This window comes from Bos grunniens, chromosome 8 (genome assembly GCF_055505025.1).
Source record: "Bos grunniens cultivar Pamir isolate PY7600 chromosome 8, Bosgru_T2T1.0, whole genome shotgun sequence".
In the NCBI taxonomy this organism is placed as follows: Eukaryota; Metazoa; Chordata; class Mammalia; order Artiodactyla; family Bovidae; genus Bos; species Bos grunniens.
The window spans coordinates 5,430,835-5,447,406 of NC_141172.1; the positions used below are offsets into that span (position 1 = coordinate 5,430,835).

The 16,572-nt window shown below is 38.3% G+C and overlaps 1 protein-coding gene across 1 annotated transcript in view; it reads right to left on the reverse strand.

Moving 5' to 3' along the window:
• GLRA3 (glycine receptor alpha 3) overlaps positions 1 to 16,572 on the reverse strand; it is a 197,739-nt gene that overhangs the window by 19,020 nt on the left and 162,147 nt on the right. The window contains exon 8 of the mRNA XM_086414718.1: positions 3,167 to 3,310. Within this exon, the coding sequence (XP_086270844.1) occupies positions 3,167 to 3,310 (144 nt within the window). The remainder of the gene's footprint in view (positions 1 to 3,166; positions 3,311 to 16,572) is intronic.

A 16,572-nucleotide genomic window follows, 5' to 3' on the forward strand; every position in this document is an offset into this window, starting at 1 on the left:
TATTCATCTAACAGTATGTCTGTTGTGTATTCACACAATTGTGTCTATTCTTAAGTGAGATTTGTGGTAAAAATTATCTGGAGAGGTATTTTTAAATACACTTTATTCCAGAAATTTTAATTTAGTAGACTGGACTGTTTGGATATGATTTCCCAAGCTAAATTCTTGGGTTTGGGTATATTTAAATTTTAATTAGAGTGATATATTATGGATCTCCAAGTCAAATTACTAATATGCTGTACTGTAGATTACATTTTTAAACACTTAGCCATTCTAATTAGAGGTGTGTCCTTGTTATCTATTTTTAATCAAACATTTCCAAGGATGCTGAAATCAAAATAAAATAAAAAAAAAAACAAAATCATTCATTTACTCTAAAGAATCTCAACATATATTAACATTAAAAATAGTTTGTAAAGATACATAAGTTAGATAAAGCATTTTACTTTTGCCTTATTTTTAGGTCTCTATTTTCTGGCAAGAGGAGCTGTTTTTAGAATTTATTTGTACAAATAAATGTCCCATCTATTTTGCAACTACTTTTGTCAAAGTGTATGATTATTTTCTCTACAGAGACTATTATAAGATGCATGTGATATTTCTGTGTAATATATATTTTTAAATTATTTTGACCAAACAAATAACTCAGTTCATAGAATGAAAGATAACATTTCAAAATTTTTTTACTGAGTGAAGAGAGACAACGGGAATTGTTAGAAAAAGAGAATATTCTTAGCTGAAGGGGATTGGTGGTTGTTCAGCTTCAAGTGTGCAGGGAGTCTGTGTTTCCCCACCCAACACTGCCTGAGTGCAGAGGATGCTGTCTGCTTTTTTTTTTAACTGATGACCACATTCTTCTACTTAAAGTTAAGAAAATGAATTTACCGTGTCTGAGAAACGGTAAAACTTCTCCAATGCAAAAGCTTCTGTCTGTGGGAAGGTAATGGACCAACAGGGATTGAGAAACCAGAGAATCAAGTCATAGATGGTTACAATATAATTGCACAACTGGCATTCATTGCACAGATCATCTTAACAAATGTATGTATCAATTAATAGTTTCTCACATACATAAGCTATCCAGCCCCAGAGTATGAACTAAAAAAAAAAAATGAATTTCTTTACTGCACTATATCTTAATTACAATATATGTTCACTGAGTATTTCAAATGGTGATTAGAAATACAATCAGATGTTACTATTTTTGCACTTCGACACTTTTCTAGAGTGCCAATCACTAGAAAAATTAATCTTGCTGTCTTTCTGTGAGCTAAATAATAAAGGGTGTCAAATATTTTTATCCCAATACACTTACAGGTGGTAAAACTGAATAAAGAGTTGCTGTGGCATGGATTTTTTTAAAGGAGGAACCAGAAATGAGTGTCTAAGTTTGTAGAGCATTATCTTATCCATTGGCTGCTCTGACTGCCGGATATGTGGTGGGTGCAGAAAAGGTCTGAGCTCTCATCTCCCCTTGGAACATCACCTGTGTACGACTCCTCATTTCTGGTGTTGGCAGCACGTGGCTGATACATCCTACACTGAAGGAAGGAGAAGAAAGGCAGAAAAATGTAAAATAAATGTGAAAAAGTGAATCAAAATGAGAGGGGGATATAAGTATTGCTTTACTTTTGATTCATGATGTTGGAAGGAAAAATTGTCTTGATCAGTCATTCAGTGGGGAAAAAATGACCACACCTTCACTCCTGGGATACAGAATGCTCTGTCTTATCACAATGTTTCAGCCTGTGCCAGGTATCATGAGAAAAAGGAGAAAATGAGAAGTAAGGGAAGTTAAAGTGGAGGGGGAGAGGGGGAGGCAGAGTGAGAAAAGTGTAAGGACACCAGCAGACTAGGAGAGGCTGGGGGCAGGAGATAAAGTTCATCTCTCCACGAAAATATATGTTAATATATAAATGATGTGCTTTAATGCTTATAAAAAATTGGTCAGATACAAGCTCTGGCATTGTTTTTCTGTCAGCCGTCTTACCCAGAGTATTGCAATGCTGAAATTTCTCCCATGCTACAGTGAATCAGGATGTTTACTGGAGCAGGTGATGATTCTGAGGAGTCAATTAGACACTACTGAATAAATTACTGCTTCAGATGTTCAAATTGAGTAGACTCAGCCCTGAGAGATCATGGCTTAGGGGTTTTTTTTAACATTTTATAAATATATAAATTACAGTCAGTCCTTCAGAAACCATAAGAAATTCCTTAGAAATTAAATTCTTAAAAATGTATGCTATATATAAACCAGACTATTCATTTTAAGATTTGAGAATGTTTTGACTTAAGTATCTCAGTATATTGGATTCTGGTCACAGTTTTCCTTGTAATATATGACTGTGACATTTCTCTATAGCTTGAGACCATTTGCTTTTTTAAAATGTCAGCTGGCACATTCACATTAAATGTAAACTCAAAGATAGGTTGGCTCACAGAAACTCTTTCAGAAAAGGTTGATTGAAATTATGTGCATATAAAGAGAGATGACATTATAAGTCTTATTAGAGGGGAACTACCTCATCCTGTACATCCAAATCCAATTAGAAGATTACTTCTACAGTTTCCTGTGGTCTCCCAGGGATGTCCCTGATTTATCAGGTGATAGCAAGGCAAAAATACACGTTTACTGTGTTTCCAATGGGGATCCAGAAGAAATGTCTCAAAAACACAAAGATACATATAAGAAAGAGACCACATAGCTTTATGTGAACATCAGAGTATTATAAAATAAATAGATAACATTTGATTAAAAAAATTCAAGGAATTAGTTCAAAAAAAGAAAAAATTAATAGCAATAGTTGATGACTTGTGTCAAGTAAAGCCATCAGAAACATTACAGCATTGCAAATAAGAAATGATAGCTTTTATTAGTTGAAGCAAAAAATGATGTTTTTCCAGGACAGATATTAGAAAGAAGTCGATAAAGCTCTCATGTCACCAGATCTGCTGTGTAAAGTATTGGAAAGCAACTAGATGTTACTATTTTCTCCCGGAAGCAATTTTTGACAATGTAAGTTTCAGTTGGACAAAATCAAAGGACAGTCATCTCTTTGAGTTTCTATCTCCATTTTCTTTCTGTACATCCCTATTAAACATAACAAATTCACTTTCCAGGGAGAATTGTATCCTAAGGAACTTCATGCATTTAATCACTTACCTTACTCCTTCTCTTTCGTCGAAATCTCAGAAGTTCTTTGTGTTGTCTTGATACAAAATTTACCGCTGCATATTCCAGAAGTGCTGAAAACACAAAAAGGAGGCACACTGCCATCCAAATATCAATAGCTTTGACATATGAGACCTAACCAGGAAAGAGAGAGTGAGAAAAGTGACTTGTTACTTCCATGGAGAACAAAAATGGACATCTGTTCTAAATTATACCATTTATATACTAGTAATTTTTTACTTAAAATTTTTGTAAGTTTTATGTATTAGTCATACATTAAAATATATATTTCTTGCTAGCAATTTTTTTTTCAAATGAAGCACTAGACCAAATGTATGATGAAAGAAAATAAGATGAAAGGTAATTTTATCTTCAGGGTAAGATAGTATCATACTTGAAAAGTGTGCAGTAACATTGAAAGATACCTGCAGAGTAGCAGAATGCTTGAGAAAGTCTGAAGCAATATTGAGATATAGAAAATACTATTGAACTTGTAGCTCCGTATTTTCTTAATTAAAATTTATTTTTTACTTTGAAATAATTTTAACCTTACAGACATGTTGGTGGAACAGTAAAAAGAACTCCCAAGTTCAACAGTTGTTAATGTTTACTTACATTTCTCTCCCTTCCCTTAATCTCGATCTCTTATGTTTTTCTCCCTGAATTATTTGACTATAATATGCAGACATGATGCCCTGATACTTATGTGTTTTTCTAAAAGGACACTCTCCTACACACACTCAGTTGACCTTTCAGGGCTCAGGATAAATTTTGCTAAAATCTGATTCAGAATCCTATGACATCTGTGTTTACCTGAACACACTGTGCTGTAATTGCTTATTGCTTGTTTTCTTTTTGGTTAGAGTGTGAACTCTTTGAGGACAGATGGCATTTGTTTTGTTCACCACCACAGTAGTGTCTGACCGATGTGTGCATATTTGCTGACTGAATGAGCAGATAAATGAAGGTGCAAAATGTTAAAACACCAGGGAGGAGGGAGCCATAGATAATGATTCCTGTGGAAATTCACTATCTCGAGTGATGCTCTGTTAATACCTGGAACTGAATTGACTTTCTTTTAAAAAGAACTGTCAACTTACACCACTTCCAATGGTGTCAACTTACATGTGAGATGTGCCAACATGGGGGCCCTCTGCATCTCCTCCTGTATCTTAAGTGTGATTTCTGCTGATCAGAAAGAACTCTACCGAGCAGAGACAGAAAGAACTCTACCGAGCAGAGAGATGTATGCCCTCAATTTATTCCATGGTTGTGCTAAGTGTCCGTATGTTTGTAAAGCATAGATTTAAATCTCATGAGTTCTGCAATTGTGTCAGAAATTTCTGGCTGCCCTCAAATGCATATGGTCCCAGAAGATGTAATACAGTTTTCACAGGCACCATCTCAGGCTACACCGTTCCTTGGGAAAATAGGACACATAAAGTGTGTGTGCATTTTTTTTCAACAACCAGGATCTATAATGACATGAACCAAGAGATCAAATAAGAAATTTGGTTTTCAAATGAACCTGACAACTGTTTTCCTATGACAATAGAACTATGCAAACATCATCTATGCAGCCCACATTCTGCTTCTTGTGATCAATACTTGATTGTCGAGACTGAAAAGTCAACTCTCCTCATCCTCTCCTCTGACTCCCACCAACTTCAATTCTCTCTCTCCTCCATCCTCACTGACCCTCCAAGGACAGCAACCACAGGCCCTGGAAGGTTTGGGACTCTAGCACTAATAACTTTAAAATAACACAGCAGTGGGACTTCACTGGTGGTTAAGATTCTGTATTTTCAATGCAGGGGGCATGGGTTTGATCCTTGGTCAGGGAAGTAAGATCCTATATGCCATAAAGTGTGGCCAAGAAATAAAAATACATAAATAAATAGTTTTAATAATTCTACCTGTTTAAAAAATAAATAAAATAAAACAGCAGTTTCCTCACCAACACATGGACAACATATTCATGACATATGACACTCATTGCCTGTGATTCTGGTACCGCCTTGTTTCCACCCACTCCTGCCCCTGTCCTTTGTGGCAGCCTCATTCTAATCCAGCCCATCCCCCTGGACCACCGTGCCATGGCCCCATTGTTCACTGTGCTATTGGAACTTGATCTTAAGTAACAATCTCTCCTTGGTATTATTCCTTGGGTACAGGAGTATGAGAAAATGAAGCCTAAATGTTTGCTGACTAGACACTCTAGGCAGGAGAACCGTTGTCTTGGAAACCAAACCAAAGCCACGTGTGGAAGACTGCTTCCTTCCTGAAGCTCCTTCTTCCCCTGGCTCCTTGATCTGCATTCTTTGGGTTTCCTCCCTCCACCCCACCCGACTCGGCTCTCTAGGCCTTTCCTCTTCTTCCTGAGATCCTCAGAGACAGGGCCTGGGCCCCGTCTGTTCTCACACTGAAACTTCTCACTTTCAGCCCTTAACTATTACTTTAGATCCAATTCCTCCTTTGCACTCAGGGCCCCCCGCCTCCGTTTCCTGACTAAACCTCCCGCTAGCCAGTTTCTTACACGACTAGCTTTTGGATGTCTCAGGCTCCTCAGACTTCATTTGACTGAAAACAGAAGCTAGGAATCTCTACTGGACTCAACCAGCAAACACACACAACTGCCTTTTCCTCATCATTAAAGGCTAGGCTCCATTCATCTCCACATCTCACAGCAAAAAACCAAGTCCAGGAATCCTACCTTTTGGCTATTTCTGAAATTTATCGTTTTCTGTCCTTTCTTACTGACATCGTATTGTGTATTGATCTCAACCACCATAATCTGTTTCTCAGTTTCTCTTAGGGCTGAAGTTACAAAGATAGTAAGACAAACAAGGTATATCTTTGTTAAAATTGGGATATAATTGCTTTACAATGTTTTGTTAGTTTCTGCTGTATACAACAAAGTGAATCAGCTATATGTATACATACATGTATTCTCTCCATCTGGGACCTCCCTCTTACCCCTCATCCCCCTCTAAGTCATCACAGAGCACTGAACTGAGTTCCCTGTGCTACTGGAACCAACATTCAAGAGGGGGGAAATAGACAGCAAAAGTAATCACACAAATGAAGATAATTTAAGAGAACTGCAATAATGAAACCCCTGTAGGGTCATGGGAAAGGGACAGTGTGAAGGGGGCTGTTAGGTGTGAAGGGGGCTGTTAGGTGGCACAGTTCCTAAAGGCCTCTCCGAGGGTGTGATACAACGACCATCTCAGGCCACTTTCTTACTTGCCCGTCATTCTTCACATTTCTTCCTCTAGTTCTTGGCAGAGACCAAAGGACAAGCTCCATCCTGCCTCAGCAGCTTTGAACTCCCTGTTACTTCTGTCTGAAACACTCCTTCCTTTATGGAACCCTTGCTAAATCCTTCAGACTTTAGCTTAAAACCCATGATTTCAGGGAAACCTTCTCCAAATGCTCAGATCAGTACAGCCCTTCTCACCTTCTTACCTCCACTTTCCTCCTAGAACCCATCTCTCAAATGACTCATTGCAGTTGCAATGATATTTATCTGTGGGTAGTTCTCACAAGGTGACCACTGCTGCTACTGCTGCTGCTGCTAAGTCGCTTCAGTCGTGTCTGACTCTGTGCGACCCCATAGACCAGAAAACATCATTTAAATGCCCCCCCTTCAGCTAATTACTCTGTTCCACAGCCCCTAAGGGCCATTTTCCTAAAACTCTGGGTGGAGGAATGCAAAAATGAGCATGTCCCTGAGGATTTCAAGGTGAAATATCTATACTGATATTTTAGCAAACTATGTGTTGACAGCAAACACCAAATAATGAATCTTATTATTGACCTTGCCCCACTGTATCATCATTATCCATTTACATATCTTTCTCCTTTTAGACTAATGTATCCTGTGAGTCAAGGCAAGGGCCAGGTCTTATTCAGCTTTGTGTTTCAAGGACCTAACACAGTACCAGTTATATGATGGGCTCTCAGATAATATTCAATTGATTGAACCATGTGGAGTGACTTGCAATCACTGGCCATTTATTATTAGAGAAATAATTATAATAACTAGCATGCCAGGAATGTTCTTAGGAGTGTCTGTAGAACTACTGAGTGTTCTTAGTAATTGTCCAAAAGTAGCACTTTTAATCCGCACAACTATTCCTCTTATAAAGGTGAGGAGACTGAAACACGTGAAATAACTTGTCATTTTATACACTCAGTTCAATTCAGTTCAGTAGCTCAGTCATGTCCGACTCTTTGTGACCCCATGGACTGCAGCATGACAGGCTTCCCTGTCCATCACCAACTCCCAGGGCTTGCTCAAACATGTCCATCAAGTCAGTGATGCCATCCAACCATCTCATTCTCTGTCGTCTCCTTTACACTACCCTGTGTAAAATAGATAGCTAGTGAGAAGCTGCAGTATAACACAAGCTCAGCTCAATGTCCTATGATGACCTGGAGGGGTGAAGGGAGAGGGAGGTTCAAGAGGGAGGGAATGTAAGTATAGCTGATTCACGCTGTTGTACAGCAGAAATTAACACAATATTATAAAGCAATTACAGTCCAATAAAAAAAATAACATCAGATAGCAACTGCTATACACTGAATATGGTCCTTCAAAAATCCTGATGTTGAAATATACCTCTAAGGTGATGGTAATAGGAGGTGGGATCTTTGGGGAGTGGTTAGGTCATGAGGGTAGAGCCCTCGTGAATGGGATTGGTGCTCTCATTAAAAGGACCCCAGAGAGTGTGTTGCCTTTTCTATTATGAAAGAACGCAGCCTGTAGATTGCCATATATAAACTAAAAAGTGGGCTCTCACCAGACACTGAATCTGCCAGCACCTTGATCTTGAACTTCCCAGGCTCTAGTTTCTATTGTCTATAAACCACCTCATCTATGATACTCGATCATAGAAACCTGGACAAACTGGATGCTACCAAGTTGCAAAGCTAGGATTTGAATACAGGTCATCTGGCTAAAAAAATCTGTAACTCAACTACTATTATACATCACCTGGTTATTAGGCTCCTTCTATTTAAGCTACCACCATAAATTAACAACTGTGAGCACACTAAGTAGAAATAAGTATCTGTATCTTAATATTCCAGGCTCTTCAAATTTTACATGATAGTTAAGGGTGAAATCATTACATAGTATACACATTGGAGGGTTCTGTATGTTTGTTGATCCTAAAATCCGACAATAAACTTCCTAGTAGACAACGTAGAAAAGGAGTTGTGAGAATGTAATTACCACATCAAAAACCAAGTGTTTGCTCTGCAGAAGCGAAACTCTATCAGGGAAACATTTTACCCTTTGAAATACAATGAGAGTCCCCTGAACAATATTCTTACATTAGTTAGGATGAAGTGTTTTTATGAGACAGTTGCCTACTTGTCACGTGATAATCCAGGAAGAGATCAACTTGATAAATTATTATTTGAATGTGCAGAGAGCTGGGTTACTGCAAAGCCTTATCTTTTTCATTTTAAAAAATAAGTTTTATAATGTGAGGAAGGAATATAAGCATCATTGATTCTACAGACTTCTTAGATCATGTGATTTGTTTTTCCAGAAAAATTCTCTATTTATTTTAACCTGAATGAACTTTTTAGACAACCCAATATTTTGCAATATTATCATTAGAAAACAGAGAAAATCTGCTTCTGGAGTCCTGAAAAGATGCATATTGGATTTTATCATTATTACTTATCCTGGTTATAAAGATTGGAATCCAGTCCCCTTGACCCTGGGAAGCATTTGTGTTCAGGAAACTTGTCTAAGCATGATTTTCTTTGTATCTACTTCCAATGATACAAGAAAGTGGGCATAGGAGGATTCAAGCTATGATTTGATAAGAATAACCAACAATCCCAAATCTCACTGGCTTGAAACAGCGAAGGTCAATCCATGTCCACTCAGAGCTGATGGTAACCCTGGACAAGTGTCGTCACACTGTGACCTCAGCTCCTAGTGTGGTCCCTCTCTGGAACACTGGTGGTGACCACAGCAGAGGAAAACCAGAGCACGGGTCATCTCACATTTGGTAATAAATAATCCAGGCCAGAAGAGGCACAGATCACCAGGCTCAAAACTCACTGTTTATGTGTTTGTGCCCGCGTGCTCAGTCACGTCAGGTTCTTTGTGACCCTATCGGCCGCAGGCTGCCAAGCTCCTCTGTCTATGGGATTCTCAAGGCAAGAATACTGGGGTGCGTTACCATCTCCTCCTCCAGGGGACCTTCCAGACCCAGATATGGAACTGAGTCTCCTGCCTTAGCATTAGCCAGAACTATTTACCGTGAACACGAGAAAAACGGACCTGGGAGGTGCAACCTCATCGTGTGTCTGGAAGGGAGACAAAGCCCACAGGTGGCAAAGGAAGTGGAGGTGGGGAAGGGTCTACTTTGTGCTTCTGAAAACTAAACAAGGATTCTGACAAGTCCAGGATTGAAGACAAGTGTGGACTGTGATCTGATCACTGTGATATCTTGAGGGGAGAACTAGAGCAGCTTTCAGTTCTGTTCAGTCTCTCAATCACGTCCAACTCTTTGTGACCTCATGGACTGCAGCATGCCAGGACTCCCTGTCCATCACCAACTGCTGGAGTTCACCCAAACTCATGTCCATTGAGTCGGAGATGCCATCCAACTATCGCATCCTCTGTCGTCCCCTTCTCCTCCCACCTTCAGTCTTTCCCAGCATCAGGGTCTTTTCAAATGAGTCAGCTCTTCACATCAGATGGCCAAAGTATTGGAGTTTCAGCTTCAACATCAGTTCTTCCAATGAATATTCAGGACTGATTTCCTTTAGTATGGACTGCTTGGATCTCCTTGCAGTCCCAGGGACTCTCAAGAGTCTTCACAACACCACAGTTCAAAAGCATCAATCCTTTGGTGCTCAGCTTTCTTTATAGTCCAACTCTCACACCCATACATAACTACTGGAAAAACCATAATCTTGACTAGACAGACCTTGTTGGCAAAGTAATGTCTCTGCTTTTTAATATGCTGTCTAGGCTGGTCACTGTCAGCAGTGATTTTGGAGACCCAGAAAATAGAGTCTGACACTGTTTCCACTGTTTCCCCATCTATTTGCCATGAAGTGATGGGACCAGATGCCATGATCTTCATTTTCTGAATGTTGAGCTTTAAGCCAACTTTTTCACTCTCTTCTTTCACTTTCATCAAGAGGCTCTTTAGTTCTTTTTCACTTTCTGCCATAAGGGTGGTGTCATCTGCATATCTGAGGTTATTGATATTTCTCCCAGCAATCTTGATTCCAGCTTGTGCTTCTGCCAGCCCAGCGCTTCTCATGATGTACTCTGCATATAAGTTAAATAAGCAGGGTGACAATATACAGCCTTGACATACTCCTTTTGCTACTCAGAACCGGTCTGTTGTTCCATGTCCAGTTCTAATTGTTGCTTCCTGACCTGCATACAGATTTCTCAAGAAGCAGGTCAGGTGGTCTGATATTCCCATCACTTTCAGAATTTTCCACAGTTTATTGTGATCCACCCAGTCAAAGGCTTTGGCATAGTCAAGAAAGCAGAAATAGATGTTTTTCTGGAACTCTCTTGCTTTTTCAATGATCCAGCAGATGTTGGCAATTTGATTTCTGGTTCCTCTCCCTTTTCTAAATCCAGCTTGAACATCTGGAAGTTCACAGTTCACATATTGTTGAAGCCTGGCTTGGATAATTTTGAGCATTACTTTACTAGCGTGTGAGATGAGTGCAGTTTTGCAGTAGTTTGAGCTTTCTTTGGCATTGCCTTTCTTTTGGATTGGACTGAAAACTGACCTGTTTCAGTCATGTGACCACTGCTGAGTTTTCCTGATATGCTGGCATATTGAGTGCAGCACTTTCACAGCATCATCTTATAGGATTTGAAATAGCTCAACTGGAATTCCATCACCTCCACTAGCTTTCTTTGTAGTGAGGCTTCCTAAAGCCCATTTGACTTCACAATCTAGGATGACTGGCTCTAAGTGAGTGATCACACTATCATGATTATCTGGGTCCTTAAGATCTTTCTTGTACAGTTCTTCTGTGTATTCTTGCCACCTCTTCTTAATATCTTCTGCTTATGTTAGGTCCATACCATTTCTGTCCTTTATCGAGCCCATCTTTGCATGACATGTTCCCTTGGTATCTCTAATTTTCTTGAAGAGATCTCTAGTCTTTCCCATTCTGTTTTTTTCCTCTATTTCTTTGCACTGATCACTGAGGAAGGCTTTCTTATCTCTCCTTGCTATTCTTTGGAACTCTGCATTAAAATGGGTATATCTTTCCTTTTCTCCTTTGCTTTTTGCTTCTCTTATTTTCACAGCTATTTGTAAGGCCTCCTCAGACAGCCATTTTGTTTTTTTGCATTTCTTTTTCTTGGGGATGGTCTTGATCCTTGTCTCCTGTACAATGTCACAAAGCTCCATCCACAGTTCATCAAGCACTCTATCAGATCTAGTCCCTTAAATCTATATCACACTTCCATTGTATAGTTGTTAGGGATTTGATTTAGGTCATACATGAATGGTCTAGTGGTTTTCCCTACTTTCTTCAGTTTAAGTCTGAATTTGGCAATAAGGAGTTCATGATCTGAGCCACAGTCAACTCACAGAGCAGCTTTAGAGGGCAAAACTCACTGCTTTAGAGAGAGCAGCTGTTAAGTAATGAGAGGACAACAGAGGAAAAAAAAACAAACAAAACAAAACAGTACTGATCTTTAACTCCACATTTGTTCAAACCATGTCAGGTCAGAGTTCAGTAAAATTAGTCACAAGCAGGTTACAGAAGAGTCCAGATAGTGCTCTAAAGTGTTGATTTAATCTAGCAGAGGTAATAGATTTTTCAGATTATAAAGACAGGCAGGCTGCCAGGCAAATTCAAGCATGGGAATGGTGTGCTTGTACTACACAGGGTCTCAAAAAAAAGAAAAAGACTGTGCCTCCAAGTACGGACCACGCTTCACCAGTTAATACTCATCCTTGTCCCTTACTAGTTCCACCAGACCCAACTGTTCACTTATGTGTGCATACACCCTCCAAAGTCAACTGGTTGTGTTCCACTTTGATTCAGGGCAAGAGATGGCTTGCACATATCTCAGGCAATTCTTTATAAATCAATTTAATGTAAGGCAAATTTTTGGTGAGATAATTAAGTAGCAACAATTTTAGATTACATTCCTTTACAAGATCATTGACTGAGCTAAACCATACGAATGGCACCATCTGCTGTAGTTGAGAAGCTTCTTGTCCAGATGCATAACTTTATCTTACCATGCATAGAAATGATCAAATGGATTGCCTTAGGACAAATACTGTCCTGCTGGTAGATGATAAGGCATGAATGGGTAAATATTGATTAGACTATAAGCCAGACTACTAAATTATAGCAAATTATACTCACTAATTTATGTTATAACCCAGACTACTATTAATCAAGAATTTATTGAAATAGAAATATATAGTGCACTTATAAGAAGCACAGCTTTGAAGGATAAGAAATTGATTAAACCAGAAAGTGGTGTGAATCTCCAAATCTAATGCAAACCAACATGCAGGCACTCTACAAGGTTAATATCCCAGGACAGTGAACATTTTCTCAATTCTTCTCTCAGTCCAAATTTGCTTTTAATTTGAGAAAGAGGTATAACAAACATCACAGTATATTGCTTTTGATTAGTTAAAACAGTCCTTTCAGTAGGGTGATTCATTATCCGTTGGATGATGATCAATCCTGGTAAATTCTCCCAGTTCCTCTGAATTGTCAAACCGATGAGTAATTCTGGCTGTGAAATGGGCAAGCGGCTCAAAGGTATTTTTCTGAGTTATGCTGAAAAATTTCCTGCTTGTGTCATGGCTTTTTTCCTAGGGGGTTTGTTTCGATCACATTGGTATTTATCTTTCAATCTGTAAAACCCAAATTGTATTACACTTAATCCCTCATTTCTTCCAGTGTAAAAGCTGTATAAGAATTTTGAATATAGTAATGCTTATAGAAAAAGTATTATATTAGTTTCAAAATTATTTTGAGTTTCATTTAAGACTAAAAGCCAGAGAGATGAAGAAAAAAAAAATAGCTTTTTTTTATAAGTGTTAAAGTAAAATGAAGCAAACTGAAAAAGAAAATGAACTGTCTGCAGGACTGTATTCTTGGAATTCTAGGTGGTGAATCACACAGATTTTGTGAACTCTGATGTTTATCATCCTGGAGGGCAATTCACAACCGCAGAATCCTACATGTTACATTCATACTAATTACAATCCTCATAAACCTAGTAAATGAATGATGCTGCATAGAGTCTTTATTTGCCATGTAAAGGCTTTTACTTTAAGAAATGAAATGGCAGAACTGCATTATATCCTAAGTCATTAACTTGACAAATCTTTCCAATCACCAGATGAGAAAAACACAATTAAAAAGGGTAAGGTATTTTGAAAGGTCATTCCATCGTCCCTGACTTAGGCTTCAATTATGGGAGCTTTACTTCCATCTTTTCTATAGGACATGATTCTCAAGACTAGCAAAAAAATCTAGATGTTGCTAGAAATGCTACTTAAGTGCACATTGTTACTGACATTTGTTTATATTTTTTGTGTGTGACCTGCTTAAGGAAACTTGAATTATATTTGTGACTTCTCTCCCCTGTGCATTCTTGCCCCGGAAGTTTTGTATTTCTAGAACATCATCTTTATTATACCTATATACCTTTCTAATACCTTTTCCCAACACCTCAAGATCTGACATTTTCATATTTAACTTCAATCAGAAATCAGGAAGACAGATAAAACTTGTAAGCTATGTCTAACACTGATTTGGGGACCAAATTCTTTATTCCTTTGGCAAAGGGGCAGTTTTACATCAGATTTATCTGTCAGCGGGGAGGGTGGGTCATGGTATGGACTATAGGATTTATGTGAATACAGAAAAGGGAGTTTAAGACATTAAATAGGGTAAAATTGGCTCCAAGTTGCATAAACACCTTTTGTTTGTAAACTTAGCTTGATGTTAAAGCCCCTGCATTATGTCATTTCAAAAATTTTTAAACTTTGTGATTTGATCATATATTTTCTCCAAATTGTGCCATCAGATTTAAGAACTTATGTCATGGCTCTGTCTCTATGTCATCCACAGAGGATCTGCTTGATGATTGTTAAATTCAACTTAATGAGACCTAGTAAGCCTAAATTGTAAGCACTAAGATCAAATATAGAACCAGAGACAATTTTCAATTTCTATTCTTACTATACTCCTTGGAAGGAAAGTTATGTCTAACCTAGATAGCATATTCAAAAGCAAAGACATTACTTTGCCAACAAAGGTCCGTCTAGTCAAGGCTATGGTTTTTCCAGTGGTCATGTATGGATGTGAGAGTTGGACTGTGAAGAAGGCTAAGCGCCGAAGAATTGATGCTTTTGAACTGTGGTGTTGGAAAAGACTCTTGAGAGTCCCTTGGACTGCAAGGAGATCCAACTGGTCCATTCTGAAGGAGATCAGCCCTGGGATTTCTTTGGAAGGAATGATGCTAAAGCTGAAACTCCAGTACTTTGGCCACCTCATGCGAAGAGTTGACTCATTGGAAAAGACTCTGATGCTGGGAGGGATTGGGGGCAGGAGGAGAAGGGGACGACAGAGGATGAGATGGCTGGATGGCATCGCTGACTCAATGGACGTGAGTCTGGGTGAACTCTGGGAGTTGGTGATGGACAGGGAGGCCTGGCGTGCTGCGATTCATGGGGGTCTCAAAGAGTCAGACACGACTGAGCAACTGAACTGAACTGAACTGATTCTTACTATGGGATCTACCTATGTTTAGGAATTACTTATTTACTGAAGACAGAAAATACAGTAATAAAATTGTATACTATTTGTATGTAGTATATCTTTTGCTTTTAAAAGAAAGGGCAGGAGTAAATAATTTTTTTAATGTTTGCACCTTTTTTGTTTCTCTTTTTCCTACAGGAATAAGGCAGGGAAAAAAAAACTATTAACATATTCAATGAAAATACTTTTAAATTAAATATATTACTCACATCAAATACTGTATTATAAAGTTAAATATACTTAATAACTATTGTGTGATGTTAATGAATTAAAAATGAGCCCACTTGTATCATATTTATATTGAACTTGATTGAAGTAATTTTTGTTAACTATACTTTGAATAGATACTAGAATCTTTTTTCAAAAGATTTTTTTTTCTTTAATGTGGACCATTTTTAAAGTTTTTATTGAATGTGTCACAATACTGCTTCTATTTTATGTTTTGGTTTTTTGGCCCCAAAGCATGTGGGATCTTAGCTCTCCCACCATGGACAGAGTTCGCACCCCCTTCATTGGAAGGTAACATCTTAACCACTGGACCTCCAGGGAAGACCCAATATTAGAATCTTATATTCAAATAGTGAGAATCAAAACATTATCAACAGTAATAGTTATCAATAGGAAAACCTGATTACTATACAACCCCTCTCCCCATTTAATTACTGCTGATATTTACAATGTACTCTCCTTTATAACTGCAGGGTAGTTTTTGGTTTTTTTTTTTTTTTTAGGAGAATGAGAACCAGTTAGAAATGGCAATAGTGAATACGAATACTTTATTTTCCTTCCCATCCCCTGCCTTTTCAGTGTAATGCCAATAGACCTCCGTGTGTCCACATAATCATGGTATCCAATTATAAATAACTCCAGTTCATTTCAGTTCAGTTGCTCAGTCATGTCCAACTATTTGCGACCTCATGAATCACAGCATGCCAGGCCTCCCTGTCCATCACCAACTCCCGGAGTTCACTTAAACTCACGTCCATCGAGTCGGTAATGCCATCCAGCCATCTCATCCTCTGTCATCCCCTTTCCCTCCTGCCCCCAATCCCTCCCAGCATCAGAGTCTTTTCCAATGAGTCAACTCTTCACATGAGGTGGCCAAAGTACTGGAGTTTCAGCTTTAGCATCATTCTTTCCAAAGAACACCCAGGGCTGATCTCCTTTAGAATGGACTGGTTGGATCTCCTTGAAGTCCAAGGGACTCTCAAGAGTCTTCTCCAACACCACAGTTCAAAAGTATCTTCGGTGCTCAGATATCTGTTAGATTTATATTATCTAATCATCGTAATCACTTCTATAGTTGATGATTTCAAGAAGAATAAAAGTTAATATGAAAGCTATTGTGATGTTTTCTAGAACCATTGTTTTTATTATACTGCAAGGTAGATACATGCAATATTTAATACCTTTTTCATTAATTTGGTGATTCTCAGGGGTACATATGATTCTTCATAAATAAAAAGTAATTCAACTGAGTTTTTACATTCTTTTTAGAGGGACAAAAAATGGCATATTCTTGCTTTTTAAGTTAACTACTAAGCAAAGTTTAAAAACTCACATTTACTCTATAGAGGTGTATCACA